Here is a 26818-nt window from a genome sequence, read left to right on the forward strand (position 1 = left end):
TAGATAGAGCATCGGCCTGAGGACCAAAGGGTCTTGGGTTCGATTCCGGTCAAGGGCACGTACCTTGGTTGCAGGCTCCTCCCCGGCCCAGGCCCTGGTCGGGGCTCATGCAGGAGGCAGCCCGTCGATGTGTTCCTCTCACATCGATGTTTCTCTGTCTCTCCCCGTCCCTTCCACTCTCCCTACAAATATCCTCAGGTGAGAATTAAAAACAGCAATAATAAAAAAATAACAAGAAAACAAAAGGGGCATACGCCCATTACCTGATCCACCTTCATGATCTTCTTGGCCTTCATATTTATGTAATAGTCTCCCCACAATGTTTTCAAAAGAGCTTCCTTTTTTATGCCAATTTTTTGACTGTAGATTTGGGCAAAGTGCTCAATTCTGAAAAAAAAAAAAAAAAAGCAAGTGTTCACGTCATTAGTGACATCAGTCAGAGTGACCATCGTTACCACTTGGGGTTCCCCTGCAGGCACCGTTCTGTCCAAAGTGCCTCGAATGTGCCCCTCACTGCACTCGTTCCCTCTCCCCCGAGGCAGGCGCTAACCCCCCCACCCCCCCTTTACAGGAAGGGACAAAGGAGCAGAGACGTGGCACAGGGAGCACGTGACGCTGGGAAGCAGCCCACGCAGTCTGGCTCCAGGGCCCATGTCTTGTCCCGTCTCTCTACCTCCCCATGAAGCAGAATCCATGCCATGGTGCCTTTTATTGTGTTTAATCCTCACCCGGGACATGTTCTTATGGATTCTACTGAGAGAAACTAAAGGAGGGAGGGAGGGAGAGAGCAAGGGAGGGAGGGGAGGAGAGACGAGACAGAACCATCAATTGGTTGCCCCGTGTGGCTGCTACCTCAGGGATCAGTAAAAAGAGAATCTGTATTCCTTCTTACAACTGTGGTGCATCTACAATGATCTCAAAATACAAAGTTCCACTTAAAGTAGCAGCTGTGTAGCCCCAGCCGGCGTGGCTCAGTGGCTGAGGGTCGACCTATGAACCAGGAGGTCCTGGGTTCGATTCCCGGTCAAGGGCACAGGCCCAGGTTGCGGGCTCGATCCCCAGCAGGGGGCGTGCAGGAGGCAGCCGATCGGTGATTCTCTCTCGTCATGGATGTTTCTCTCTCTCTCTCCCCCTTCTTCTCTGAAATCAATGAAAAATATCAAACACACACATCAGCTGTGTCTGGCACCCACAGCGAGACCGGACCTGCGGGACGGGACCCACCCGAAGCCCCAGCCGTCGATGGCGCTGGCGAAGACCACGTTGCCCTGGTCCGGGGAGAAGTACAGGTGGGAGTCGTCCGTGTCCTCCAGGCCCGCGCTCCAGTCGTACACCTGCTCCGCCGGGTCGGCGCCCGGGGTCCCGGGGGCCTCGCTCTCTCTCTCCGCCCTCTCTTCTAGGACTTTGGAAGTAAAAAGAGTTCCCGTGAGCGCATTAATCTAGGAGAGAGGGTGAAAGGGCAGAGGGTCAATCGGCTGCTTGGCGCCCAGGGCGGGAGGCCCCGCGACGAGCACTGGCCACGCCCGGAACCACCGTCAGTCAGTCCGTCACCGCCTGGGCTCAGGCGAGGCTGACGTTGACAACGATGAATAACTTCCGTGTTACCAAGCGGTTCTTTCTGACGCCAGCACAGCTAGACTGGGCGGCTTCTGCAGGCATTCTTGTGATGACCGTTTTAATGCAAACACGAACGTGTGGTACCTTTACCTGTTTTCCAGGGCTGAGGCCTGGTGTCCCCGGGAGCTCAGGGCTCCCACCATCCTAGTTCACAGCCTTAGTCGGCCTTAGCCCGGCCATGTCGCACATCAGCTACGCATTTGAACTTGTCACCACTCTCCGCAGGCCCCCTTCCCGACCTCTAACTCCCAACGACTTTCACTCTCAAGTCATCTTATTTCCGACCTCAGAGAGACGATGGAAGCTACTATTCAGAAATCCACGCCCGGCCTGTGTTGCTCAGTGGTTGAGCGTCGACCAATAAACCAGGAGGTCAGGGTTTGATTCCCAGTCAAGGGCACATGCCCCGGTTGTGGGCTCCAGACCCAGTGGGGTGTACAGGAGGCAGCCGATCCATGATTCTTTCCCATCGTGGATGTTTCTCTCTTTCCCTCTCCCTTCCTTTCTGAAATCAATAAAGAAATATATATTTTTTTAAAATCCAACTCAGAAACTATCCAATCTTTCTGGGGAAAAATTAAAAAACAAAACAAAACACAAAAACCAAACAGCCTCCTAACATCGCCTCCCTGTGGAACCAGAACAAGATTTCAAACATTAAAGAGCATTAAAACCTATTGTCCGAGCCTCACGCGCAAGGACGCTCCCAGCCGGCGGGACCCCGAGAGGAGGTGTGTGCTGCCGCCTCTGCTGTACTCTGAGGATGCCAGCACGTGTGACTCGTAAGTGGGAAAGTGAGTAAATTCTAAGGAAGTGAATTTTCCAGAGCCGCGCCTCAGACTCCACCCAGCAACTTCCTTGCAGCTCCTCTTCGAGCCCCGATTTTTAAACGACCACAGTAAAGAACGCGATACCTGCTCTAAGATGTTCTTGAGGTGGGAGTAGGCCTCTTGAGGGGTGAACTTCAGCTCCACGATCAGGCGATCGATCTTATTGATCACCAACACGGGCCGGATGTTTTCGAGCCAGGCCTGGCGCAGAACTGCCTGTGTCTGATGGAAACAGAAAGGAAAGTGGAAAACTTGTGATCTGAAATAATTAAAGCACATTTAAGAAATCTTGATTAATAATCAGCTTATTCTGCCCTAGCTGGGTGGCCCAGTGGGTAGAGCATTGACCTGTGGACTAAAGGGTCCAGGGTTCAATTCCAGTCAAGGGCACATGCCCGGGTTGTGGCTCGATCCCCAGTAGGGGCATGCAGGAGGCTGCCAATCAGTGATTCTCATCATAGGTGTTTCTATTGCTCTCTCCCTCTCCCTTCTCTCTGAAATCAATACAAATCTACTTTTTAAAGAAATAATCATCAGCTCATTTCCATACTCCTTTATAACTCGGACTACGCCCGTCAGACACAGGTGGTCACTAGACATTCACAAAGTGTAGAACACATCAGCAAAGAAGTACAGACTAGACATCATCCTTCCCTTCGTGGAACTGGCCATTTGCTTAAGGAGAATAAATGAAACTGTGTAAAAGACAGTGAGGAGCCCGCCCGGCCGCGTGGCTCAGCGGTTGAGCATCACCCTACGAGCCTGGAGGTCAGGGTTCGATTCCCGGTCAGGGCACAGGCCCGGGTTGTGGGCTGGATCCCCAGTGTAGGGCGTGCAGGAGGCAGCCGGTCCATGATTCTCTCTCATCACTGATGTTTCTATCTCTCTCTCTCCCTTCCTCTCTGAAATCAATAAAAATGTATTAAAAAAAAAAAAAAGAATCTAAAGTTAAAGTCACCCTGAAAACTTAGGTGAGGAAACTCCACCACAGATTGGGAGGTTATTGAACGTCTAATGTAAAACCTGCGATTGCCAGTGAAACGTCTAAGTGCACACGGCCATCAGCGGTCAGTTCCTCCTCCCGCACCTCCCCGCACCAGCGACGTATTTCCACACCACAGCCCCCCCTACCTGTGGGCAGACTCCCTCCACGGCATCGACCACGATGATGCACCCGTCGCAAATGCGAACGGCCGTGGACACTTCGGAGGAGAAGTCCACGTGACCCGGAGAGTCTATGAGGTTGATGAGGTACTCCTCGCCACCTGGAATGGAGGGCGGGACGGCCGCTGTCAGCCGTGCAGGTATACAATGCGCGGCCTCGGGCGTTCCAGAGGCAGAGCGCTCAGAGCTGATGTCAGGCTACAGAAGGCAGAGGCCCCGCCCGCAGCTGTCAGTCCATCTGGAATTCCCGTGGACGAAACTACTGATTCCAAACAGTGTTTATATAAAACATTCGGGCTTACCCTGGCTGGGTTGCTCAGTGGTTAGAGTGTCAGCCATGGGACCAAAAGGTTGAGTTTACTTTTATTTTTCAAAAATACATTTTTACTAGAGGCCCGGTGCACGAATCCGTGCACAGGTGGGGGGGGGGCCCCGCAGCCTGGCAGGGTCATCTCGCCCAATCCTGACTGGGGTGATGGGGGCTGGCTGCCGGGGAGGGACCGCAGGAGGGCTCCAGGGCATGTCCAGTCTGTCTTGCCCAGTCCTGATCAGCCGGACCCCAGCAGCAAGCTAGCCTACCGGTTGGAGTGTCTGCCCCCTGGTGGTCAGTGCGCATCATAGTAACTGGTGGAATGATTGGACACTTAGCATATTACACTTTTATTATATACGATTGATTTCAGAGAGGAAGGGAGAGGCAGAGAGAGATAGAAACCTCAATGAGAGAGAATCATTAATCAGCTGCCTCTTACACATCCCCTACTGAGGATAAAGCCCACAACCCGGGCATGTGCCCTGACAAGGAATCGAGCCCAGGACCCTTCAGTCTGCAGGCCAACGCTCTATCCACTGAGCCAAACCGGCTAGGGCGGGTTGTGGGTTTAATTCCCAGCCTAGGGCACATACCTAGGTTTTTACTAGAGGCCCAGTGCACGAATTCGTGCATGGGTGGGGTCTCTCGGCCTGGCCGGCGATTGGGGCCAATCGGGGCCATCTTGCCCAATCCTGACCAGGGTGATGGGGGCTGGCTGCTGGGGAGGGACTGCAGGTTCCTCCTGGGCCCAACTTTCAGGAGGCAACCAATCAATGTTTCTCTCTCTCTCTCACCCCCTCCTCCCAAATAAATAAATAAATAAATAAAATAAAATATTCAGATTTTATTATTCTAATAGTTACCACTTGCTTAGCCTCCTGTGAGGTGGGCACTGTGCTAAGCAAACAAATGTAATGTGCTGATCACACACTATTGAAGCCTTACAATAAGCCTATTAGGTACATATTGCTATACCCATTTCACAGATTAGGAAGTTGAGACTATACAAGGACCGACGCCCGAGAGGGAAGGTTGTTCAAAGGGGCCCAAACGGGAAATGCCGACTTCAACAGACACAGCAGCTGGCCGACGACTTCCCTTCAAAACCTCAAAGCGCAGGGGCGGGTCTGCTCAGTTGAGAGTTCGAGTCAATTCTACAAACACTTAGGGAGTGACGGCTCCGTGCCAAGCCGTGTGCTAAGCGCTCTCGCATGGAGTCTCCCCTCCAGGCTCACGACACACACGCGTGTTACGTGTACAGCCGAGCGACCACACATGCCGTTTCAGCTGGAAGTGCCCCATCCCACTAAGCTGATGTCAGGCCCAGGCACGGCAGAGTGACTGGCCCCGCCCCCAGGTTACAGACTGAACCTTAAAACGTAAGTGAACCAGGAAGAAAAACGGTAACTCGTTAGCATTCTACCCTTATCCCCACTCACTGCTAATGTGATCATTCTCTTCCAAAGGTAAAACAATTACTCGAACGCTCCAACACCCCCAGACACTGGACTTTCGCTCCTTCTCTATACTCTGCCCTTCAGCCTGTGGGCTCCAGACTCTGCGGGGCTGAACACGGTAAGTCACGGGGCGCGTCTCGGGCTCTCCCCGGGGACTCTAACAGCCCGATGACGGGGCTGCATATGGTAAGTTACGGGGCGCGTCGCGGGCTCCCCCCGGGGACTCTAACAGCCCGATGACGGGGCTGCATATGGTAAGTTACGGGGCGTGTCGCGGGCTCCCCCCGGGGACTTTAACAGCCCGATGACGGGGCTCGGCCCGAGGTGACACTGATGATGATAAAACAACCACCAAGGCCGGGCCCGCATCCGGGGCGGCCTGTGTGCCTGGCACCGTTCCAAGCCGTGTACAGGCACTGCTTCCCGTCGGCCTACAACCACCCTTTGTGGTGGCCGCTCCCATCAGCCCAGTTTTACAGAGCGGAACTCGAGGACGCAGAAAGCTCGATGTTTTTCTGCAGGACACGCGGCTAGAACCGGCTCTGAGGTTCCCGCCCGAGATCAAGCACTGCAGAACAGCAGCGGGGAAGCTCGGGCCCATCTAACCCCAAAGCCACACGCTCGGCCACGCTGCTCAGGATGGCCCGCATTTCATCCCGGGAGGCCAGACCTGCGGGCGGCGGGTGGCACAACACTGGGCGAAGGACCCCCAAGTGCGCTGGGGCCGTGAGGGCAGCTTGCTGTCCTGGGAGGGTCACACTGATCCACCCCCAGATGCCTTCACCCACGAGCACCGTTTCTGCCTGGCGCTCTCTGGAGCTGAGACGGCAGCCCAGCAGCCCCTCTGACAAGCGTAGGGTTGCTACTCATCACGTGGCGTCTTACAAGCTGCCCATCAGCGATGCTTCTTTGTCTGTGGCCTGTTATTACACAAAGACCCGGAAGAACCCGTTGTGCCACGTTCTTGGAAGACGAAGCTGAGGTGAAGGGGAGCATGGGAAGCAATTCCTGGGAGCTCTGAGGACGGGAGAGTCAGATCTGCCTTCCGGGGATGAGGAGGCCCGAGACAGGTGCCCGGGGAGCCGGTTTACAAGCCCTGGAGTCGGCCCTGGAGTCGGAGAACCAGTGAGCCAAGGTCCTGCCAGGCCTGCACACCATGGCTTCTGACAACAGTGACACTGCAGGCAGTCCTCAGGTTACGTCGGACTCGACGCACATTGTTTCATGGTTACATCACCATCTCCCATTTATTTATTAAAAAAAAGTTCCGTCATTTCGACGTCATGTGGAGTACAACACAAAGAAACCGAGGCATGCGATGAACCCGGGAAGAGAACGGAAGGTCCAGAACTCTTTTTCTTTAAAACAGAGACGGACTCACCTTGTGCATAATGCAGGGAGATGGCGCTGGATTTCATGGTGATGCCCCGGATCTGCTCGTCCTCCCGGCTGTCCATGTACCGTAACTGTGGGAACAAACAGAGGCACCCTTACTGCCCACGGAACTGGAACGTCACATTCAAGTGGAATGATTTGGACTTTTGCGTTATTTGCTTACTTTAAAAAAAAATACATTTTTATTGATGTCAGAGAGGAAGGGAGGGGGAGAGAGAGAGACTGAAACATCCATGATGAGAGAGAATCATGGACCGGCTGCCTCCTGCACGCCCCCGACTGGGGATGGAGCCCGCAACCCGGGCCTGTGCCCCGACCGGGAAATCGAACCCTGACCTCCTGGTTCCTAGGCCGACGCTCAGCCCCTGAGCCACGGCGGCCGGGCTTACGTGCTTACCTTTTAAAATAAAGGCCCTTGGACATTTTAAGGGGGAGGGATGGAGAACGTTAGTTTGTCATGGGGAAGAGAACACAGTCAGACTGAAAGACATGAACTAGTTTGCAAATGCAGGCAGACCACACAGCCTCCGGGGGGGCTGCTCATTCAGATTCCAGCCGTGAGTGAACGACGGGTGGTCCTGAGCCGTTCACAGAAGGCAGCCTGGGGGAACGTTCTTCCATTCACCAAGAGCACGGCCACTCTTTCCCTTCACAGGCTCATTGACAAAGTCTGAACAGACATTCCAACAGGAGTCTCTGGAAGCCAGGGACGCCTTCACTCCTTTCCCTAAATTAGATTTTAAAGAATAATAAGGCCCTAGCCGGTGTGGCTCAGTGGATAGAGTGTCGGCCTGTGGACTGAAGGGTCCCAGGTTCGAATCCGACCAAGGGCACATGCCTGGGTTGTGGGCGCGATCCCCAGTGGGGGGCGTGCAGGAGGCAGCTGATCCATGATTCTCATCATTGATGTTTCTATCTCCCTCCCCCTCTTCCTTCCTCTCTGAAATTAATAATAATAATAAAAAAAGAATGATAGGGTAGCCCTAGCCCGTGTTGCTCAGTGGATAGAGCACTGGCCTGTGGACTGAAGGGTCCCAGTTCGATTCCCGTCAAGGGCTTGTACCTCATTGCAGGCTCAATCCCTGGCCCCGTTGGAGGCGCAAGCGAGAGGCAACCAACCAATGATTCTCTCTCACATGGATGTTTCTCTTCCTATGTCTCTCCCCCTCCCTTCCACTCTCTCTAAAAATCAATGGAAAAATATCCTCGGGTGTGAGGATTAACCAAAAACAACAGAAGGAGAATGAGAAGGTAGGAGATGTTCCTAACACGGCCATTTATTTAGCTGGTGGCTTTCATAAAGCGTAAACGCCCACACACGGGCCTGCATCTCGTTCCCGGGGCGCTACAGAGCTTCGTACTGACGGGGGCTTCAATGGACCGGAGAACCCCTCTCTCCAGCCCAGCCCTGAGCACCTCGCTACCCCCTCCGCCCGCTGCAGGACGGTCTATTCCCTGCCCAGCCCTACTTCTCTCCACTGTCACACTTCTGAAAACTTCATCCTTTTTGTTGTTGTTAATCCTCACCGGAGTATGTTTTCCCCATTGATTTTTAGAGAGAGTGGAGGAGAGGGGAGAAAGAGAGAGAGAAACATCGATGTGAGAGAGACACATCGATGGGTTGCCTCCCACATGCACCCGGACCAGGGCTGGGGACCGAGCCTGCAAGCGAGATATGTGCCTTTGACCAGAATCGAACCCGGGACCCTTCAGAACCTGGGCTGATGCTCTGTCCACTGAGCCAGACTGGTGAGGGTACTTCTACACCCGTTAGATTTCCTCATTTCTTTCGTTCAGAAGCCTTGAGAGTAACTTGTTGTCATGGGTTGCCACGTGGATTCATCCCGTATTCACTCTTTAATTTCCAGAAAAGCTTCATGTCCCATAGCTTCTAGCAAAACAAACGCTTAAAAGCTACCAATGACCTCTGGCCAAACACACCAACCTTGTCAGCCCTCAATCTTCTCGGTCAGGGCATGAGACACACCTGAGTGAGTTACTCTTGGTGCATGTGTGTGCTCTGCACATGTGTGCGCTCTGCACATGCGTGAAATTCTCCCAGGGGTCTCCCATCTCCTGGTTTCCTGTCTGCCTCTCCCTAGGTCCCACTCCTGGCTCCTCTTCACCTCTCCAACTTCTCAGAAAGGCCTTCCTCCAGCCCTGGCCGGTGTGGCTCAGTGGGCAGAGCATTGTCGGCCTGCAGACTGATGGGTCCCAGGTTCAATTCCGGTCAAGGGCACTCACCTGGGCTGCAGACTGTACCCCCAGTAGAGGGTGTGTAAGAGGCAGCCAATCTGAGATTCTCTCTCATCATTGATGTTTCCATCGCCCTTTCCCTCTCCCTTCGTCTCTAAAAATATATTTAAAAAAAGAAAGACAGGCCTTCCTCCAAAAAGTCTCGTTCTCGTGGTATTCTATACTAGAGGCCCAATGCACGAAATCCGTGCAAGAGTAGGCCTTCCGTCCCCTGGCTACCAGCACCAGCTTCCCTCCGGCCGCTGGCAGGCGGCGAGGACCCGGGCTTCCCTCGCGGTCCGGCTTTGTCTGGAAGGTCATCCGGAAGGACATCAGGTCTAATTAGCATATTATGCTTTTATTACTAGAGGCCTGGTGCACAAATTCGTGCACAGGTGAGGTCCCTCAGCCTGGACAGCGATTGGGGCTTATCGGGGCCTGCGGGCCGAGGAAGGAACCGCGGGAGGTTGGCTGTGGGAGCGCACTGACCACCAGGGGGCAGCTCCTGTGCTGAGCGTCTGCCCCCTGGTTGTCAGTGCGTCGTCATAGCTACTGGTCCACCGGTTGCAAAGGTGGCTTAGGCTTTTACATATATAGACGTGTGCATTTCTTCTTTCAGTCTTCTGTGTGTACTTTTTTGATTCTATTTTGCTTCTCCATCTCCCCTTCTCTCTGTTCCCAGTCACCTGACGCATCCTGCTGGTTATATTCTAAACTCATTAAGGCGAGGAACATCGCTATTTTGGTTATTTTTGTTTTGTTGGGTTTTTTTTTAATACATTTTATTGATTTTTTACAGAGAGGAAGGGAGAGGGATAGAGAGTCAGAAACATTGATGAGAGAGAAAAATCTATCAGCCGCCTCCTGCACACCCCCCACTGGGGATGTGCCCGCAACCAAGGTACATGCCCCCGACCGGAATTTAACCTGGGACCCTTGATTCCGCAGGCCGACGCACTATCCACCGAACCAAACTGGCCAGGGCAACATCGCTATTTTGTATTGCAAGTAAGTTATTCCCCGTCCTTTCACAGTGCAGCCAGAAACGAAGATCTCTTGAATTCCTTTCCTAAAACATGATGTCCATCACGGCCCACAGGCTGCAGAAGCCGACCTGTGGCACGTCACTGAGCCTTGAAGGTCTGCGATCATCTGATACACCCTCTGCCAGTTCGTGTTCTCTCCTGGTGTAGATGCCAACCTTCCACTCCCATCACGCAGACCTCGCCAAGGAGCCTTTTCCCGTGTTATTTTCCCCTGGTGGAGGCTTTCTTTGCTTTCCCCTCAAACCACCTCACCCGCCTGGGAAAACGGCCACAACTGTGCCAGGATATCGCCTGACGCATGGCGCTTACAGGATCGCTAAGCACACAGCAGACGTTCATCACACCATAGGTGGCTGCTACTTGCTGAGACGCAACAAGTGTTCATCCACTGCAACTACATACCTTGCCTGCCAGGCGGCTGGAGATGATTCCATTGCTGGATATGAGGCAGTCGGCCAGGGTAGTTTTGCCTGTTAAAATAACAGTATTAATTTTAATCTATTTATGTTTTTATTTATCTTTTATTTTTAATAATAATAATAATTTTTTTTTAATCCTCACCCCAGGATATTTTTCCATTGATTTTTAGGGAGAGTAGAAGAGAGAGAAAGACAGAGAGAAACATCCTAGTGAGAAAAACACATCGATGGGTTGCCTCCTGCATGTGCCCCGACCAGGGCCCGGGCTGGGGAGGAGCCTGCCACCGAGGTCCGTGCCCTTGACCAGAATCAAACCCGGGACCTTACAGTCCACAGGCCGACGCTCTATCCACTGAGCCACACCGGCTCGGGCTAACTCCTGAGTTTTAAAAACTCAAATTCTCATTTAGAAAACAAGGCAACAGTTTTGGGCAGCGTGGCTCCCTGGTTTAGCATCGACCTATGAACCAGGAGGTCAGGGTTCGATTCCCGTCAGGGCACAGGCCCAGGCCCAGGCTGCGGGCTCCATCCCCGTAGGGGGGCCTGCAGGAGGCAGCTGGTCCATGATCCTCTTTCACCATGGATGTTTCTCTTTCTGTCCCTCTCCCTTCCTCTCTGAAATTTAAATAAATAAATAGATAGATGACAGGTAGATAGATTAGAGATAAATTAGAGAGATAGATAGATAGATTAGATAGATGATAGATAGATACATAGATAGATAGACAAAAAACAAGGCAACACGCCAGATTGCAAATCACTGGGCATCTGCCTGTATTTGCAATGTTTCACCGCGCATGCGAGTCCCGGACATCAAAGGCAGGAAGTCCCGCCCCTCACGCCGCTGACACCCGGAGCCCCGCCCCCGCACCCCCGGCCCCGGGACAGGACAGGAAGGGTCCCCGGCTCCTCACCGTGGTCCACGTGCGCCAACACGCAGATGTTCCTGACGTTCGCGGGGTTCCTCTGCAGCTGCACCATCTTCTCCAAACTGTGGGGCCCCATGGCCGCCGGCTTCCGGGGCCGGGACGCGGGACCGGGGGCACCTGGGCACCTGGGCTCCGGGGCGGGGCGTTCAAATCACTTTTTAATGAAAAAGTAAAAACGCTGGCAAGTTGCCGACGGGACAGCTCGCGGGCGCCGCACCCCGGAACCCGGGGCAAGGTCCCGGGGGAAGCGACACCCCCACCCTCCGCGGGGCCCAAGTCCGGCCGCCGCCCTGACGCGCACACCTGCCCCGACCGGGCGCGGGCTCGGCTCCCCCCACAAAACCCCGCGCGGGGCGGCTGGGAGGTTCCCCGCGGCGCTGGGCGCGGGGTGCACGGAGGGGACCCCAGGGAGACCCCCTTCTCCCCCCGCCGACGTCTCCCCGCCCCGCACTCACCCCGAACGCGCTTCCCGAGGAAAACGTCCGCGGCCCCGGACGGCGCACGGCGCCCGAGGGAAAGTTTGGGGTCACGGGCCACCCCCCCCGAACCCCGCGCGGATCTGGGGTCCCGCATCCCCTTCTTCCGCGAAGTCGACGCCCCCTTCTCCTCAGCGCGTGGGAACCGGGTCCGCGCGGGGAAGCGGCCCATCCCCTCCCGTCGTCCGGGCCCCCCACCCGCCCGGAGACGGCCGACGGGGACCCCGATCCCAGCGGCGGGGCCGGGGGGCGCACCCACCTGTTCTGAACCCTCGCCGGGTCGCACACGCGCGTCCGAGGCGTCCGGAGCTCCGCGGGGGCAGTGCGCCTGCGCGCGGGCGGGGCTGGAGACGCGCGACGTCAGACCCGCGCGTGCTGACGTCACCGCGTCCGTCTCCCGGGCGCCCGCGTTGCCCGGGCGACGGCAGGCGCGTCGGAACTAGGGCAGCGGCTGCTCGGAGGCGCCGCGCAGTGGACCCGGCTGGCGAGGAGCATGCGGAGCTGGTGCCTGTGTCAGATCTGCACGTGCGGGTGAGCGGCGGCGCGGGCGGCGGGAGGGCGGGGACCGCGGGCCACGCCGCCGGTGACCGGGGTTTACACGCGGTTTAGACGTTTCTGCTGTGTAGGCGCCCTGTCCCGGGCGCTCACTGACCGGCCATCCGACCGGGCAGGTCATAGACGTGAAGGTGTGGCAGGATTAAGGCTGGTAAAGTGGAGGGATCGGATCCGCCTGGGAGCCTGGATGTCCGCAGATTTTTTTATTTAAAGGGGAGGGAAAGAAAGATCGAGGATAAGGAATAGAACAGAATGGTGTGCAATTCTTTTTTTTTCTTAATATACTAGAGGTCCAGTGCATGAAATTCGTGCACTGGGGCGGGGGGGGGGTTGTCCCTCAGCCTGGCCTGCGCCCTCTCTCAGTCCTAGAGCTCTCGGGGGATGTCGCCTGCGGGCTTAGGCCCGATGCCCCCATCGCTCTTGCAGTCTGGGACCCCTTGCACCTTACTGCCTGCCTGCAGGGGAGGCAGGAGAGGCCTGAGCCAGGCTTCTGGCTGAGCAGCGCTCCCCCTTGTGAGAGCCTACTGACCACCAGGGGGAAGCTCCTGTGTTGAGCATCTGCCCCCTGGTGGTCAGTGTGTGTCATAGCAACCAGTTGTTTTGCTGTTTGGTCATTGACATATTAGGCTTTTATTATATAGGATTTTTATTGATTTCAGAGAGGAAGGGAGATGGAGAGAGAGAAACATCAATGATGAGAGAGACTCATGGATCAGATGCCTCCTGCACACCCCACATTGGGGAATCAAGTCTGTAACCTGGATTGTACCCTGACCGGGAATCGAAGGGTGACCTCCTGCTTCATAGGTAGAGGCTCAACCACTGAGCCACACCCTCCCAGCTCGCCTCCCCCCCGCCCCCCCTCGTGAAAGGTGTGCAATTCTTGAGTTTTCAACCTGTTTGGGGCTTCTTTTAGCTCCTTATTCCCCTTCCCGCCCAAGCAGCACTCCTGGGTCCGAGTCACCGGAAAGGTAGTGGTGGCCACCTTGAGACCCAGGACTGGTCTGTGAGTCCTGCCTAGCAACCTTCGCTCCTGTCAACAGCCCTCTGGGCTTCCCTGTTGACCCAGGGATTAGAGAATGCTGGTTAAGTAAATGTTACCAATAGGCCCCTGTTGTAATCTCCTCCAAAGGGAAATCACCTGCATGTTGATGGACAGCAGTCCCCTCCCCCAGTTTCATCTAGACCAGGGGTGGGCAAACTTTTTGACACGAGGGCCACAATGGGTTCTTAAACTGGACCGGAGGGCCGGAACAAAAGCATGGATGGAGTGTTTGTGTGAACTAATATAAATTCAAAGTAAACATCATTACATAAAAGGGTACGGTCTTTTTTTTTTTTTAGTTTTATTCATTTCAAACGGGCCGGATCCGGCCCATGGGCTTTAGTTTGCCCACAGCTGATCTATACTAATAAAAGGGTAATATGCTAATTAGACCAGGTCAACCAGACATCTTCTGGATGCCCGACTACCTTCGTGACAGTGAGGGGGTGACCAGACCAGCAGGGGAGCAGTTGGGGGGGATCAGGCTGGCAGGGGGGCAGTGAAGGGGGGCCAGGCTGGCAGGAGGGCATTTAGGGGGCTACCAGGCTAGCGGGGGACCAGTTAGTGGGCAACTAGGCCAGCAGGGGAGCAGTTAGGGGGCCATCAGGCAGGCAGGCAGACAGACAGGCAAGCAGTTAGGAGCCAGCGAACATCCCCCCAAGGGGTCCTGGATTGGAGAGGGTGCAGGTCGGGCTGAGGGACTTCGCCCCCTGTTTCATGAATTTCATGCACCAGGCCTCTAGTTGTTCATAATTAACTAGAGGCCCGGTGCACGAAATTCATGCACAGATAGGGTCTCTAGGCCTGGCCAGTGATCAGGGCCGATCTGCGGGGCCATCGGGGGACCCACGGCACCTGCATTGGTTGGCCTGGTGCCACTGCTCACTGGCCCTGCCCCCACAGCCACCAGTTGGGGCCTGCTGGCTGGGGGCAGCTCCTGCGTTGAGTGTCTGCCCCCTGGTGGTCAGTGTGTGTCATAGTGAACTGTCATTCCACCGTTGGGTCAATTTGCATATTAGGGTTTTATATAGATAGATAAGTGGATGTACATTAAAAGGTACATTAACATGTGGGGCATGAATCTGAAACCTGGGTATGCGCTCTGACTGGAACCGAACTAGAGACCTTTGGGTGTACTGAAGGATGGATCTCAATCGACTGAGCCAGGGCAGTGGAAGGTTTTTTGTTTTGTTTTGAGTAAAGCCGCTTTTTAAAAAAAATCTTTATTGTTGAAAATATTACATATGTCCCCTTTTTCCCCCCATCGACCCCCTCCAGCCTGCCCCCATCCCCCACCCCCATCCCAGGCCCTCAGGACCCCACTGTTTGCCGGGAGTTATGTATACACACAAGGTCTTTGGTTGATTACCTCCCTCCACCCCCTTCCCTCCGAGATTCCGCACTCTGGTCCCTGCTTCCATTGCTCTGGATCCACTCTGTCCATCAATTTATTTTGTTAATTAGGCTCCTATATGAGTGAGATCATGGGATACGTGTCTTTCTCTGACTGACTTATTCCACTTAGCATGATACTCTCCGGGTCCCTCCATGCCGTCTCAAAGAGTAAGAGTTCCTCCTTTTTCACAGCTGCGTAGTATTCCATGGTGTAGATGTACCACAGCTTTTTATCCACTCGTCTGCTGACGGGCACTTGGGCTGTTTCCAGGTCTCAGCTATTGTAAATTGTGGAGTAAAGATGCTCTTAGATTTTATTGAAGGTCTCCGACTATCATGTAATTATCACACAAAATGTGACTATCATGTAATTATCACACAAAATGTGATTGTAGATGAAAATAATCTTTCGGTTTGGTTTATGTCTACACAGGCGACATCGTTGTCCACATGGAAGCACAGGGATTTATGAAAATTCTGGCGCGTTTTGCCCAACCACGGAATATTTGGAAAAATATCCCACGTATGGCAACGTCCCTCCAGCCCAGAGTCTCAAACCCAAGCAAGAAGCCCTGGCACACGGTGGTAAAATGGAAGGAATAACGACATTTAAGTAAATATTGAGCGGCTCTTTGCTTCCCCTCTTTTCCTCCCAACTCTTCTGGGTCTGAATAAAGTTGTTGAACCCTTTCAGTGGAACTCCTCGGTGCCTGTCAGTTGGAACCCATCCAAGAAACAAGAAGCTAGTGGGATCGTCCTGTGAGAAAAAAAAACAGAAAGACGAGAACTGAGTTTGAATGACAGGCAACGAGCTGGGACATAGAAGTTCTACTGAGATGATTTGACCTGCTCACATCCCTTGTACTTATCTGTTTTCTGCTGTCACCATGACCTAGAAGAATGTAGTAGTTTCCTGACGGTTATATCTGTGGCTCCTCTGAACTGTTTTCTATACTTTGGCCTGCCAGGGTGATCATTTTTATTTATTATTAGTATTTGTTTTTTATTTTTTAATCCTCACCTAAGGATATTTTTCCATTGATTTTTATTTATTTTATTTTATTTTTTTTACATAGAGGAAGGGAGAGGGATAGTTAGAAACATCGATGAGAGAGAAACATCCATTAGCTGCATCCTGCACACCCCCAAGTGGGGTTGTGTCCACAACCCAGGTACATGCCCTTGACCAGAATCAAACCTGGGACCCTTCAATCCACAGGCCGACGCTCTACCCACTGAGCCAAACCAGTTAGGGCCCATTGATTTTTAGAGAGAGTGGAAGAGAGAGGGAAAGGCAGAAATGTCAATGTGAGAGAAACACACCCATGGGTTGCCTCCTGCATGAGCCCCACCAGGGCCCGGGCTGGGGAGGAGCCTGCCACCGAGGTAGGTGCCCTTGAACGGGATCGAACCCGGGACCCTTCAGTCCCCAGGCCGACGCTCTATCCACTGAACCACACCGGCCAGGGCAAGATGATCTTCTTTTAAAATGCAAGTCGAATCCTTTGGCCTCCCTGCTTAAAATACTCTTATACTTTCCTATCATATTTCTTTCTTTTTCTAGAAAAACCAAATGCTTTATCTTTCAGGTTGCAATTTTTTGAATTGAATTTATTGGATTTCATACACACCCAAATCTTTACCAAAACCCCTTCATGGCTTGGCCCCTACTTGCTTCTCTAACTTTTTTCCCCTACAATGCCCTTTGTGACCTTATGCTTATATCCCACTAGAGGCCCAGTGCATGAATTCGTGCACCAATGGGGGGTCCTCGGCCTGGCCTGCGGGATCAGGCTGAAACCGGTTCTCTGACATCCCCTGAGGGGTCCGGATTGCGAGAGGGTGCAGGCCAGGCCCAGGAACCCCACTGCTGCACGATCGGGGCCAGGGAGGGACGCGGGAGGTTGGCCAACTGGGGAGGGACCGCAGGAGGGCTCCAAGGCGTGTCCGGCCCATCTCGCTCAGTCTTGATCAGCCAGACCCCAGCAGCTAGCTCACCTACCGGTTGGAGCGTCTGCCCCCAGGTGGTCAGTGCACGTCATAGTGAGCGGTTGAGCAGCCTTAGCATATCATCAGCCTATTACGCTTTGATTGGTTGAACAGATGACCAGACGACCTGACACTTAGCATATTAGGCTTTTATTCTATAGGACAGGACATGTTTCATTTCTCGCAAGCCCCAGGGGTAACTTGCCACAGAGCCTCCCAAGATACGGGTTTACCTGCCTGGGAACTCCCTGCCCTCTGACCCTAGATAATGCCCCTGCACTCAGGCATCCATCTCAATGCCTTGGACACCCCAGCGGCCAGTAGGTGGACACCCCCAGGCCAGCACCCCAGGCCAGCTCTTCTGGCGTCTGCCTATCATGTATCGTTGGGTTGGTCTCCTGGTTCCGTGAAAGCAGGAAGTGTGTCTGTCCTTGCTTACCTCAGCCTTCTGTTTCCACAAACCAAGCGCAATGCCTACGAGCGCATAGTAGGTCCTCAATGTTTATTCAGCGAGTGATTAAAAAAAAAAGTCCTCCTGAGCCTGCACCTTTCATTCGGACTGAGCCTTCTTGATCTCCTTGTGTATCTGTCCATGCATTGGCTTCATGTTCTTGGTTCTGTTCATGTGCCCGCTATATTCAAGGCACGGTCTTGGGCATGAAGTACAAAAGCCTCCACGAGAGGCTCCTGCTTTCAAGGAACTCATCCGTCAGATTTCAATAATTTGGGGTTTAAAAACACACACTCTACCATAAGCATGTCAAACTCGTGGCCTGCTTGCCGCAAGCCTGGTTTGTTTGGCCAGTGTTAGCTTTGAGCTTGACATGCTTGCTCTACAACAATATTCATTTTAAGTGTTATCCGTTCCATATATCCTATATAATAAAAGGCTAATATGCAAATTGTCCCCTCAACCAGGAGTTCAACCAGGGGGCGGGGCCGGCCGGCCAACTGCCCATGGCCCCTCCCCCTGGCCAGCCCTGTCCCTGACTGGCCCCCCCACTCTGATTAGGGGTGGGGCCAGCCCACCAACCTCCCATGGCCCCTCCCCCAGGCCCAATTGGGGCCAATCGGGGCAGGCTGGCCAGACCCCACCTGTGCACGAGTTTGTGCACCTCTAGTGTGTGTGTGTGTGTGTGTGTGTGTGTGTATACAAACACACACACAGACTAGAGGCCCGGTACACGAAGTTTGTGTACGTGTCCCTCAGCCCAGCCTGTGCCCTCTCACAGTCCAGGACTCCTCGGGGGATGTCTGACTGCTGGCATAGGCCCAGGGACCAGGCCTAAGCCGGCAGTCAGACATCCCTCTCACAGTCAGGGGATCTCACAATCCAGGACCCCTTGCTCCTTACCGTTCACCAGCAGCAGATAGGAGAGGCTCCCGCCACCGCCACTGTGCTCACCAGTTGTGAGCCTGGCTCCTGGCAAATGGAGGCTCCTGCCTTCACAGCAGTGCTAAGGAGCAGCAAGCCCCGCTTCTGGCTCAGCAGTGCTCCCCCCGCAGAAGTGCACAGACCACCATGGGGCATCTCCTGCGTTGAACGTCTGCCCCCTGGTGGTCAGTGCGCATCATAGCGACTGGTCGTTCTGCTGTTCAGTCAATTTGCATATTAGGGTTTTATGATATAGGATCTTTATTGATTCCAGACAGAAAGGGAAAGAGAGAAACATCAATGATGAGAGAGAATCATGGATCGGCTGCCTCCTACACACCCTGCACTGGGGATCGAGCCCGCAACCCGGGCCTGTGCCCTTGACCAGGAATCAAATCATGACCTCCTGGTTCATAGGTCAACGCTCAACCACGGAGCCACGCCAGCCGGGTGGTGTTACCAGTTCTCATTTCGTTTTCCATAGAGCTCATTCCGACCGCACAACTGAGGTGACGTCAGAGTTGGTAGAAGTCCGCCCCAAAAGGCTGACATGATTCTGGACACGTCAAATGTTCTGGAGACATGTCCGATGAGTAAAAGTACACTCACTCCTTACTGCTTCTTTCTAAAAAGTTGCTTTGGCCCTGGCTGGTTTGGCTCAGTAGATAGAGCGTTGGCCTGCAGACTGGAGGGACCCGGGTTCGATTCTGGTCAAGGGCACATGCCGGGGTTGCGGGCTCCATCCCCAATAGGGGGTGTGCAGGAGGCAGCCGGTCCATGATTCTCTCTCACCATGGATGTTTCTATCTCTCCCTCTCCCTTCCTCTCTGAAATCAATAAAAATATATTTATTTTTTAAAAAGTGCAACAATGATAAAAACAATGAAGGTAACTGGAGAGCCAGAGTAAGAGAGGTTGGACTTTTTCGGGGAGACGTGAAAAATGAGCTAAAACAGGAAGGATGTGAAGCAGGTAACTGGATTTTTTTTAAAGTATATTTTTTTTATTACTGATTTCAGAGAGGAAGGGAGAGGGAGAGAGAGAAACATCCATGATGAGAGAGAATCATGGATCGGCTGCCTCCTGCAACGCCCCACACTGGGGATCGAGCCTGCAACCCAGGCATGTGCCCTGACCGGGAATCGAACCCAGGACCTTTCAATCCTCAGGCCAACGCTCTACCCACTGAGCCAAATCGACTGGGGCTGAATGTGTTTTATGTAGAAAGGTGCGAGTTTATTATTTAAAGCTGAGCAGGAGGAGAGCATGTGCCCAGACTTTAAGTAGAGTCGTTAAATAGGATGTAGGATGGGTAAGGATTTTGACAACGTGGACCCTGAGGGCACATTTAAAATTTATTTCAGATCCATTAAAATTTTCACCGGAGATTGCCTTACAGGTTAGGGAAAAACACTCAACGGTGGGAAGATTTTACTTACATAAGATGCAGTTACCTAAAGACCCATTCTGATGATGCCTTGGAAACTGGGATGCTTGCCATACTTATTTCTCCAGGTATTTAGTCACTGGGCAGAGCATAAAGGAGTTCAGTTATTTCTTTTTTTAAAGTATTTTTAAAATATATTTTTATTGATTTCAGAGAGGAAGGGAGAGGGAGAGAGAGAGAAACATCAATGATGAGAGAGAATCATCGCTCAGCTGCCTCCTGCAACGCCCCATGCTGGGGATGGAGCCCGCAACCCGGGCGTGTGCCCTGACCTGGAATCAAACCCTGACCTCCTGGTTCATAGGTCGATGCTCAACCACTGAGCCACGCTGGCCGGGCCAGTTACTTCTTTCAAGTAGCTTATTAGCTGTCACTATTTTAATATCTTCTGACACTTTCCTTTGAAAACTCCAATACTGCATGGAAACAATCTCTACTAATAAAAGGGTAATATGCTAATTAGGCCGGGTCCACTGGACATTTTATGGGCGTCTTGCCTTACTTCTGGACAAAGCCATGGTGGCGGGGGCCCAGGCAGAGGTGGTTAGGGGCAATCAGGCTGGTAGGGGAGGGCAGTTAGGGGTGATCAGGCCGGCAGGGGAGGGCAGTTAGGGGTGATCAGGCCGGCAGGGGAGGGCAGTTAGGGGCGATCAGGCAGGCAGGGGAGGGCAGTTAGGGGTGATCAGGCCGGCAGGGGAGGGCAGTTAGGGGCGATCAGGCAGGCAGGGGAGGGCAGTTAGGGGTGATCAGGCCGGCAGGGGAGGGCAGTTAGGGGCAATCAGGCAGGCAGGGGAGGGCAGTTAGGGGCGATCAGGCAGGCAGGGGAGGGCAGTTAGGGGTGATCAGGCCGGCAGGGGAGGGCAGTTAGGGGTGATCAGGCTGGCAGGGGAGGGCAGTTAGGGGTGATCAGGCCGGCAGGGGAGGGCAGTTAGGGGTGATCAGGCTGGCAGGGGAGGGCAGTTAGGGGTGATCAGGCTGGCAGAGGAGAGCAGTTAGGGGCGATCAGGCAGGCAGGCAGGTGAGCAGTTAAGAGCCAGTGGTCCCGGATTGTGAGAAGGGTGTCCCCCAAGGGGTCCCGGATTGGAGAAGGTGCAGGCCGGGCTGAGGGGCTCCCCCTACCCCCGTGCATGAATTTCATGCACTGGGCCTCAAGTCTATATACACTGAGTGTCTAGATTATTATGACCACCCCATCAGAACTTCATTGACACTTCCAAAAATACTGAATATTGAAAACTTCCTAAGCAAATACTCTTAAGGTTTTATGATTAATTATTATTTGCATAACTAATTCACTTCATTGTACTGATGGGGTGGTCATCATAATCTGGACACTCAGTGTATAAATAAAAGCCTAAGTGGCCATTATGACCAGATAACCAGACGACCAGCCGGTAGCTGTGATACACACTGACCACCAGGGGGCAGACGCTCAATGCAGGAGCTGCCCCCTGGTGGTCAGTGGGCTCTGACAGCCAACCTCCCGTAGTCCCTCCCCCCAGCAGCCCGGATTGCCTACCAGGCCCAGGGACCCCGCCCGTGCACGAATTTGTGCACCGGGCCTCTAGTTAGAAATAAAAGAATCTATGAGGCTATGTGTCCAATCTCTGTATTTCAGATCGGATTACCGCCCCTACGAAGTAGTCCCCCCGCCTCGCCACCTACCAGAAGAATACAGACCCAAACAGGGGGACATTGATCTCGACACCACCTACAGACAGGACTTTAACGCGTATCCGGCGCACCCCGTGGCGAGAGTCCGGCCCCTGGAGAGACGACACGTGAAGAAAGGGAAGCTGGACACTGTCCCCACCTACAAAGGTAACCCCATTTCTAAAAGGACAGTGCCAGCCCGGCCGGCGTGGCTCAGTGGCTGAGCGTCGACCTAGGAACCAGGAGGTCACAGGTTCGATTCCCGGTCAGGGCACAGGCCCGGGTTGCGGGCTCCATCCCCAGTAGGAGACATGCAGGAAGCAGCCGATCCATGATTCTCTCTCATCATGGATGTTTCTCTCTCTCTCCCTCTCCCTTCCTCTCTGACATCAATAAATATATGTATATACTAGAGGCCCGATGCATGAAAATTCGTGCAAGCGTAGGCCTTCCTTCCCCCAGCTGCCAGCACCGGCTTCAACTCCGGCCCCAGCTTCGTCAGGAAGGACGTCCGGAATGACATCTGGAAACGTCCGGTCTAATTAGCATATTACCCTTCTATTATTATAGATTTTTTTAAAAGAATACGTTTGACCGACCCATCTTTTTTTGCCGAGTTGTCCCCGAGGCCTCAGCTAGCCTACAGCCCAGGCATCCGCTCTCACCAAATACCAGTATCTGGATGTGAGAGCAGTGGTTGGCCCCAGACTTGGGCATCTTGGATGAAATGTCTAACGGGTGAGGACTTTTTCTCTTCAAAGGAGGTGTCCTCACAAGCATTTGAGTCTCGGCCTTTCAAATACACATGACCGTGGCCTTGTCTGGACTCTACCACTCTGCCGTGTATAACGCCCCTCCTTTATCAATTAATTTCTGGCATTTAGAAAGACACATTTGGGGGTGAAGTCACTTCAACAGTATTTCTCAGCCTCCAGTCTCTCTCTCTCTCTCTCTCTAAATTTTTACAGGCTTGGGTCTTTTTTTTTTCTTTTGTAAAATACATGTTATTGATTTTTTACAGAGAGGAAGGGAGAGGGATAGAGAGTTAGAAACATCGATGAGAGAGAAACATCGATCAGCTGCCTCCTGCAAAACCCCCACTGGGGATGTGCCCGCAACCAAGGTACATGTCCTTGACTGGAATTGAACCTGGGACCTTTCAGTCCACAAGCTAACGCTCTATCCACTGAGCAAACCGGTCAGGGCCTGCCTCTCTCTCTTTTTTAAAAAAAAAAAAAAATATATATATATATATATATATATATATATTATTGATTGCAAAAAGAAAGGGAGAGGGAGAGAGAGATAGAAACATCCATGATGAGAGAGAATCATTGCTCAGCTGCCTCCTGCACACCCCCTACTGGGGATCGAGCCTGCAACCCGGGCCTGTGCCCTGAATGGGATTCGAACCGTGACTTCCTGGTTCATAGGTTGACGCTCAACCACTGAGCCACGCAGGGCGGGCGAGCAGGGCCCTTGCTTTGGTGTGACTCCAGATTGTACGGTTCACTTTAGCATCTTGGGAGTTATAGCACAGATCCCAGCCGGCCCCTGGGAACACAGCCGTATCTGCTACACCAGGCATGTCAAACGCAAAGGCTAACACGGGCAAATCACCGAGGCATGTGGCCCGGGGGCCGGGAGGTGGACATGCGTGTCCTGCACTGTCTTCCCCCAGAACACAGTGGTTTCAGGCTTTCAGAAACCACCAACAGTCAGGCTCCGCTGCTGCTCCTCTCCCGGGGGGTGTTACCGGAGGAATCTAGAAGTGGAAAGTTACCCGTATCCAAGGGGGGTGGGCGGGGGAGCAAGGTGGAGATGGAGAGGAAGAACAGGTCTGGCCCGACCGGTGTGGCTCCATTGAGTGTCGGCCTCTGTATGAGCCACAGATGGATTCCTGGTCAGGGTATGTGTCCGGGTTGCGGGCTCGATCCCCAGTGTGGGGCGTGCAGGGGGCAGCTTATCAAAGATTCTCTCTCATCATTGACTCGAGGCCCGGTGCACGAAAGTCGTGCATGAGGAAGGGGGAGGGGATGGGAGGGTGCAGGGGGGGGGGCGTCCCTCAGCCCGGCCTGAACGCTCTCCAATCGGGGCCCCCTTGGGGGATGTCCGACTGCCTCTCACAATCCGGGACCACTGGCTCCTAACCACTAAACTGCCTGCCTGATTGCTCCTAACCCAGGGGTGGGCAAACTTTTTGACTCGAGGGCCACACTGGGTTCTTAAACTGGACCAGAGGGCCGGAACAAAAGCATGGATGGAGTGTTTGTGTGAACTAATATAAATTCAAAGTAAACATCATTACATAAAAGGGTACGGTCTTTTTTTTTTTTTTTTTTTTTTTTAGTTTTATTCATTTCAAACGGGCCGGATCCGGCCCGCGGACCGTAGTTTGCCCACAGCTGCCCCAACCCCTCTGCCTGCCTGCCTGATCGCCCCTAATTGCTCCCCTACTGGCCTGTCACCCCTAACTGCTCCCCTGATGGCCTGTCACCCCTAACTGCTCCCCTGCTGGCCTGATCGCCCCTAACTGCTCCCCTGCTGGCCTGATAGCCCCTGATTGCTCCCCTGCTGGCCTGATCGCCCCTAACCGCCTCTGCCTCACCCCGCACCCGGGACCCAGGATTCCCTCCTCTGGCCGGTCGCAGGGACCCGGGACCCGGGCTTCCCTCCCTCTGGCCGGCTGCAGGCACCCAGGACCTGGGCCGACCTCGCCCAGGCCATCCGCAGCTGCAGGGGACCGTGGGCGGGCGGCTTGTCCCTCTCCCGGGCCGCAGCCTGGCTGGTCCCCATTCTTCTCTCCCCGGTGTCCAGTGTCTGAGCAGTTTCCCTGGGAGTGTGGAGGGCGTGATGACCATTTGCATATTAGCTCTTTATTATCATTGACTAGAGGCCCGGTGCACGACATTCGTGCACTGGGGGTCCCTCAGCCCGACCTGCACCCTCTCCAATCTGGGAGTTTCTGTCTGTCTGTGCAATCATATGAGCGAACTGTCTGAGATCCCCAACCCAGTTTGGTTTGTTGCTCACAGAATAATAGAGGCATTTTTTTTCTTTGCTCCATTGGTGGAGATTTCCTGGAAGTTTTAGGATATCTTCCCTTTAATATTTCCTCGACACTCTGATTTTACTGAGGTCTCTCCCCTTTGCTTTCCCTCCATCCCCCACCACAAGAGGAACTTGCTCCAGGCTCACTTTGCTCTAGTGTCTAGGACAGTGATGGCGAACCTTTCGAGCTCGGCGTGTCAGCGTTTTGAAAAACCCTAACTTAACTCTGGTGCCGTGTCACATGGAGACATTTTTTGATATTTGGGACCATAGTCAAACAAAGACTTATATTTTTGATATTTATGTTATATATTTAAATGCCATTTAACAAAGAAAAATCAACCAGAAAAATGAGTTCACCTGTCACCTCTGACACGCATGTCATAGGTTCACCATCACTGGTCTAGGAGATCCGTCTGCCATCAGAACGACGATTCCCAGAATTCCTGGTGCTCCCTGTGCTCTGGGTTTTTTCCCTTCCTGCTCTGTTTCCGTCCCATGGCCTCCCACTTTACCGAGTCCTCCAAGCTGCCAGCTGTCCCTCTCTGCTCTCCGTCTGGCGGCTTGGGGAGCCAAGTTCCCCACGCCACTCCACTCTCCACCAGCTCTCCCGCTCTGCTCTCTGCCTGGTGCCAGTGTATGCAAATTAACCTGCCATCTTTGGCAGGTTAATTTGAATACTCACTCCTGATTGGCTGGTGAGCGTAGCAGAGGGACGGTCAAATTTACATGTTTCTATTATATAGGCTGTTTCTCTCTCTCTCCGTCTCCCTTCATCTCTGTGATCAATCACATATATATTGAAAAAAAATACTAAAAGTGCTCTCTTTTCCCTTCCAAGATGATTACAGAGCTTGGGCCCCTGAGAAAAGCCACCTCTACAAACCGGAACACGCGTACCACCCCCCGACGGTGAGATTCGGGAACCCCACCACCTTCCAGGACGACTACGTGCCCCGGGCCGCCCAGCCCCGGCAGAGCTTCAAACCGGGGGCCGCGGCCCCCCTTTCCACGGCCCCTTTCCATGGCGACACCAGCCACCGCCTGGACTTCGTGCCTTATGAGCTCGAACCCAAGCCTACGCGGCCGAAACGCCCCTACAAGCCCAGCTCCCAGCCCTTCCAGGGTCTCACCACCCACCGCTGCGCCTTCCGGGGGCTCCTGGGCTCAGCTGCAAAAGCCTGCAGGCCCCCCCGCGCCAGGGGGCCCCCCCACGCGCCGTTTGAGGGGCGCACCGAGTTCCGGGACAGCTTCCAACCCTGGGAGATGCCACCCCCCCACGTCAAGCCGGTGCCAGCGTACGTCCCGCCGGCAGGAGCCATGCAGCTGCTCACCACCAGCCGCCGGGACTACCAGGTGCCCCCCCAGGCCCCCCGCGCGGTCCCCATCCGGCCCGCGTCCCAGCGGAGAAAGAAGTTTCCCTTCCAGGGGAGAAGCACAACCCAGGAGGACTTCCCGGAGTGGGAGGCCTGCCGCCCCCGGGAACCCGTGAGGCCGCAGCAGCAGATGCCCGGCCCCTCGGGGACGTTCGACGGGGTGAGCACCTTCCAGTCCCACTACGTGCCCCACCAGCTGGCGCCCACGGCCAGCTGCAAGCCTGCCCAGGCCGCGGTGCGGAGCTCCAGTCCCTTCGACGGCGTGACCTGGTACTCCACCGAGTTCGCCCCCAAGGAGCAGGAGGTCTGCCCGGCCAGCTACCCCTCCCCGCCGGGGTACATCTTCGACACGACCAACTCCCGAGGACACAAGTTCTTCCGCAAGATCGCGCCCGCCGCCTCCTCCGGGCAGGCCTCCTAGCGTGCCCGCCTCCCAGCCTGCCGCCTCCCAGCCGAGGAGGAGGCTGACTCGGAGGATGTGGCGCTGTCTAAAGTCAGAAAAAAAAAATGCATGAGAGCAAACGCAAATCCTCGTGAAGTTTTTAAATCAAGAAAATTGGAAAATCGCCCAACAGGTGTGGCTCAGTGGTTGAGCATCGACCTATGAACCAGGAGGTCACGGTTCGATTCCGGTCAACGGGCACACGCCCGGGTTGCGGGCTTGATCCCGGGTAGCGGGCGTGCAGGAGGCAGCCAGTCCATGACTCCCTCTCATCATGGATGTTTCTCTCTCTCTCTCCCTCTCCCTTCCTCTCTGAGATCAATTCTTTAAAAAAGTTCTGACCAGCCCTGGCCGGTGTGGCTCAGTGGATAGAGCGCCGGCCTGCGGACCGGAGGGTCCCGGGTTCGATTCCCGGTCAGGGCACATGCCTGGGTTGCGGGCTCCATCCCCAGTAGGGGGCGTGCAGGAGGCAGCCGATCCATGGTTCTCTCTCACCATGGATGTCTCTCTCCCTCCCTCCCCCTTCCTCTCTGAAATCAATAAAAATATATTTTTTAAAAAAGACCAAAAAAAGTGCTGCCCGATGTCAGGGAGCCTTGCTCAGTCACT

General features: G+C 54.0%; 2 protein-coding genes across 2 annotated transcripts in view; one reads left to right on the forward strand and one right to left on the reverse strand.

Annotated features, from left to right (window-relative positions):
* Positions 1 to 12147, reverse strand: part of EFL1 (elongation factor like GTPase 1) — a 64735-nt gene extending 52588 nt beyond the window's left edge. Inside the window, exons 1-8 of the mRNA XM_081114673.1 lie at positions 11861 to 12147; positions 11391 to 11559; positions 10460 to 10527; positions 6763 to 6847; positions 3579 to 3712; positions 2532 to 2669; positions 1225 to 1439; positions 264 to 387 (exon numbers count right to left, since the gene is read on the reverse strand). Coding sequence (XP_080970799.1) covers positions 264 to 387; positions 1225 to 1439; positions 2532 to 2669; positions 3579 to 3712; positions 6763 to 6847; positions 10460 to 10527; positions 11391 to 11481 — 855 coding nt within the window. The 5' untranslated portion in view covers positions 11482 to 11559; positions 11861 to 12147. The remainder of the gene's footprint in view (positions 1 to 263; positions 388 to 1224; positions 1440 to 2531; positions 2670 to 3578; positions 3713 to 6762; positions 6848 to 10459; positions 10528 to 11390; positions 11560 to 11860) is intronic.
* Positions 12148 to 12319: 172 nt separating this feature from the next.
* Positions 12320 to 26188, forward strand: SAXO2 (stabilizer of axonemal microtubules 2; the record flags this gene model as incomplete). Its single annotated transcript, XM_081114880.1, has 4 exons — positions 12320 to 12412; positions 15310 to 15489; positions 21306 to 21508; positions 25233 to 26188. The coding sequence occupies exons 1-4, from the start codon at positions 12375 to 12377 to the stop codon at positions 26186 to 26188; spliced, it is 1377 nt and encodes a 458-aa protein (XP_080971006.1). The 5' UTR covers positions 12320 to 12374.
* Between the last annotated feature and the right edge of the window lie 630 nt (positions 26189 to 26818).

The sequence above is a fragment of the Myotis nattereri genome, assembly GCF_964212035.1.
Source record: "Myotis nattereri genome assembly, chromosome: 21".
Lineage (NCBI taxonomy): Eukaryota > Metazoa > Chordata > Mammalia > Chiroptera > Vespertilionidae > Myotis > Myotis nattereri.